Source organism: Sinocyclocheilus rhinocerous, unplaced genomic scaffold (genome assembly GCF_001515625.1).
Source record: "Sinocyclocheilus rhinocerous isolate Xijiao unplaced genomic scaffold, SAMN03320098_v1.1 scaffold148, whole genome shotgun sequence".
NCBI lineage: Eukaryota > Metazoa > Chordata > Actinopteri > Cypriniformes > Cyprinidae > Sinocyclocheilus > Sinocyclocheilus rhinocerous.
Genome location: NW_015653472.1, coordinates 2,648,773 through 2,652,876, shown reverse-complemented (window position 1 = coordinate 2,652,876; position 4,104 = coordinate 2,648,773). Strand labels below are relative to the sequence as shown.

Sequence of the window (4,104 nt, the reverse complement as noted above, 5' to 3'; positions counted from 1 at the left end):
GAAGGTTTTTTTTTTTTTTTTTTTGCCTTCGGAAATTGTTGACTGTTAACCTCAAATCAAACATGGGACACAGCTATATGTTAATCCAAAACATATTTTGTTAGTTAATAATGAAACTTCTCCTGCAGTAGATTGAAATTGAGCAGATTGGCATACATTTGATGTGTTTAAATCCAACTTGTATGGTAAAACAGTCATGGGACACTAAAGTGTACAATATATATGAAAAGTGATGTTAAATTTAATCATTAATACAGCCTATTCCAGGTTTTTCTAACTTTATACACCATGTTATGGAAATGAAGACATTCTGAATGTTCGAAAATACTTTCCAGGAACTAGGAGGTCAAGGAAAGGGGAAGGACTTCATAAGTATTGGTTTACAAAATGGACATATTGTGTTTAGGTGAGTAATCGAGCACATTTTAATACTAACAAACCACATTGGGTATATGGCTAAAGAGTCTAACATGATATGATGACAGTATAATAACCTAATGTTTGAAATATCCACAAGATTTCATGACTTTTGTTACTAGGGTTCTCTGCTGCAGCCACTATGTTTCAGTTTCTTACTGATCTAGATCAGTCCCTTGTAGCCAGTCATAATGTGCACTTGTTCCTCTAATAGTTACCAGCTGGGCAGTGGAGAGGCTCAGATTCTCTCCAGAGAGCCTGTCAATGATGGACAGTGGCACATGATCACTGCAGTCCGGTAATGCTCCTAACCTCTCCAAATGGTCATAGAAAGCATAATAGAAAGATAATAGTGAGTTCTTTCTATGTGTTGAACAGAACGGGTAAGCAGGGCTACCTTCAAATCGATGGAGGATCTGTCCAACGTGGGCAATCAGAAGGCAAAAGCATCATGGTGAACACCAAGGGCAACATATACCTGGGTAAGTGTAATATTACAGTGGTATTTGTTCCTTGTACTGATCAGATTGTTGTCTCAACGAAATTACTTTTTCTTGTAAAAAAAAATCCTAATAATTTGAATCATTTGAACTGTAGGTGGAGCTCCAGACATGAAAGCATTGACCGGTGGGAAGTACTCATCAGGTATCACAGGCTGCGTGAAGAACCTCTCACTGATGAACGCTCGACCGGGAGAACAGCCAGCACGACCTATCGACCTGCAGGTCCACGCAGAGGAGGGCATCAACGTGGAGCGCTGCTTAACATAGACGCAGTACTAAAACACTAGCAGAGACTACAGAACTTTTTCCCCTCATCCACATTCACACTGAGAAACATGCATTTCTCAGACGCTTACAGGACAAACTACAGTCACACTTACACAGAGACATACACTGATACGTGTTTCTTGGTGCTTCACCGCAACCGAAAAAAACACACAAGAAGGGATTCTTCGCTCTGTGCTGCATTAAACCAAAAAATAAGAAAAATTAATATTAACAAGTCTTCAATTTTTCAGTGTTTTATGCTCAATCAAGGACCTATTAACACAGAAGCTCCGAACAGTAGCTTTTTAACCATGAGAAAAAGATGACAAAAATGGTTTAAAAAATAAACATGATGAGCCTTCTATGGTGGGTCAGATCCTATGGAATCGGAGATATTTTTACAGCAGTGAATTTTTATTTATAAGCATATTAATCTATATATATATATATATATTATATTTGTGGGGGAAATGCAAGCTAACAATAACCTGCTCATTTGTTTTCCTAGCAGTGATTCTAGGCTCTAACAATGCGTGTCTGAGGTTTAGTGCCCGAGCTGTGTTAATACTTGAAGACTCTGCTGCTGCCTTTTACTCTGTTTGAGGGCCGGTGGGGGCGAGCATGCTTAGATACCATGAGGAACGGGTCTCTGTGAGGTCACAGCACAGAAGACATCAAGACGCATCTCAGGTGAAGATTGTTGCTTAAAAAAAATAAAAAATTGGGAGATCATATATACAGTGTTGACTGCATATATTTGAAATGACATACCTTCCATGCTTGAAAACATTGTTGTGTCTGCTAAATGTGTCTGGTAATATAAAAAACATATGGTGCTAAATTCAGACATGACAAAGGCAACAAAACAAGCACATAATCATAGTTTCAGTTTCTTAAAATATTTACTTCTCTGAATGGGTGTCATTTGTTGTAAGAAAGAAAAGCTGTAGCTTTACAGTAAAATAAAGCACTGTTTACTAATTACAATCCCTCAAGCCAAAGTACTGAGAAGTTAATTTTAGATTAAAAGTGGATGTGTTGTCTCTAAATTGTGTTGTCTCTAACAGAATTAGAATTATTAAAATTCTCGTAGTGGATGACAAATGTTACATAAAATCACACTGCAGCAGTTTTAATTGTTTGGAAAGTATTTTTATTTTTTCAGTCTTATGTTTTTCACAGTTTTGCTGTTAACAACCACATTATTTTACATGATAGATTTGTATGAATGGTTTAGTGAGGTGTCTTTTTCCATTACGTTCATATTCTATTGGAGTCTTACACAGTTTACATTGAAAAAAAGAGGAAATGCGTGTCATCTTCAAGATCCTCCAGAGGGTTAACGGAGAACTGACTCATTTACAGCAAACCATTCAGGTTCATGATCTCAGTCAGAATGTACAGGAAGTGATTCTTTCTGGCTGCTCTCATTGCATAGAGAAATGAACATGAGAACAGACAGAGGAGATGGAATAGAAGGTCTATAGAGAAAATACTGCCTAGTGAAACCCCTCTTTTATTAGTGCTGTGACTTGGAGCTCTAATGAACATGCTCGCCCACATGGGCCAGACAGGGGTCAAAGGTCCCTTTGGCCCCCTTGTGTCTTTTTCACCATTTTATCACTAAGGCTTGTCTGTTAATTTTCTTTTAAAAAATGAGTATTACTGCTTAATTAAAGTTGCTTTACTTTTATTATTATTATTTGATTCTGTCTTTTGTCATCACTGATTTCCGAGCCTGAAATGGCTTTAAAGCATGATCGCACAAGCTGGTGGTTTTTCTTTTGCTAATTTGTAAGGTGTAGTACACCTACTGCACCACTCAATCTGTGCTTTCATGTTTAAATTTTTATATTGAGGTCAAAGATTACAGAGGAATCCAGTTCTGTTTTGATAGCGTACAATAATCTCCCTCAATATACATGATGTGTGAGCTCAGTGTTTGGCAGGCTGGAACCAAAAGCCTCTTAAAAAGTGGCTTTTCATGTCAATTCAACCCTGATGTCTGTAGGAGTCTTCTTGAAAGATGAGTAAAAAGATTCTAATGTAAACGTCTCTCTGATGTTATTTATTGAGGTTCATTGTTCTCAGTGTTCTTACTCGTATTGTAATGCATTAAATGAAACACACTACACGAATCCTTCTGACTTAACTATAAACATGATGTAGTAGCATCAAGTAGTTAAGAGTTCTTGTTAAATTTAGATTTAGATTGAGGATTACGCTGTATAAAATTATTTTTCATCCTTGTAAATAAAACGAAAAGATACTTGTTAATTGTTAATAAAGTAGGTTTTACAAGAAAATTCTACTTATTAGTCTTTTAAGTAAATACTAATTCTCTAATAATGTAATATTGTAATATCAGGAGAGAAATGTGAACAAATCAAGCACTGTTTATAAGCGAAAACATTTCTAAACAAATATGTTGGTGGATTTTGATTTGAGAGGACAACAGAGATGGACATTTTCACTGGAGGAATTATGGACTTGAATTTTGGCCAGAAGTGACAGTTAAAACACCCTAATGATGGACTTGTGTCTTACACCGCTTTTCACAAGTCATTAGCACGCGCATAGCAGCCACAAAGGGGGCGCTCGCTAGCACCCTTCTGGAAGCTAGAATGGCGAACGGGACAGGACACCCAACGGTCTCGTGGACTTAATGGACATGCACAAGCCATGGCCACTGTAAGTTCACAAGACCGCAAGTGCACATGAAGCGTGTCATTTGGGACCACGGATGTTTGGGATAGGGTCTATGTCAGTCATCCAGCGCCATGGCTACGAAGTGTCAAATGATGCCACATCTGACTTGAATCCATATCAACTGAATCTCGAAGAGAAAAGCATTTGCAAGCAAAAAGAGAAAGCGTCAGTAAGCGTAAGAAAACATGCATCAACGTAGTTAGCAATA

The 4,104-nt window shown here is 37.5% G+C and overlaps 1 protein-coding gene across 1 annotated transcript in view; it reads left to right on the top strand.

Annotated features, from left to right (window-relative positions):
• LOC107716070 (basement membrane-specific heparan sulfate proteoglycan core protein-like) overlaps window positions 1–3,311 on the top strand; it is a 107,246-nt gene extending 103,935 nt beyond the window's left edge. Inside the window, exons 83-86 of the mRNA XM_016522390.1 lie at window positions 336–406; window positions 632–715; window positions 796–899; window positions 1,015–3,311. Coding sequence (XP_016377876.1) covers window positions 336–406; window positions 632–715; window positions 796–899; window positions 1,015–1,187 — 432 coding nt within the window. The 3' untranslated portion in view covers window positions 1,188–3,311. The remainder of the gene's footprint in view (window positions 1–335; window positions 407–631; window positions 716–795; window positions 900–1,014) is intronic.
• Window positions 3,312–4,104: the final 793 nt, after the last annotated feature.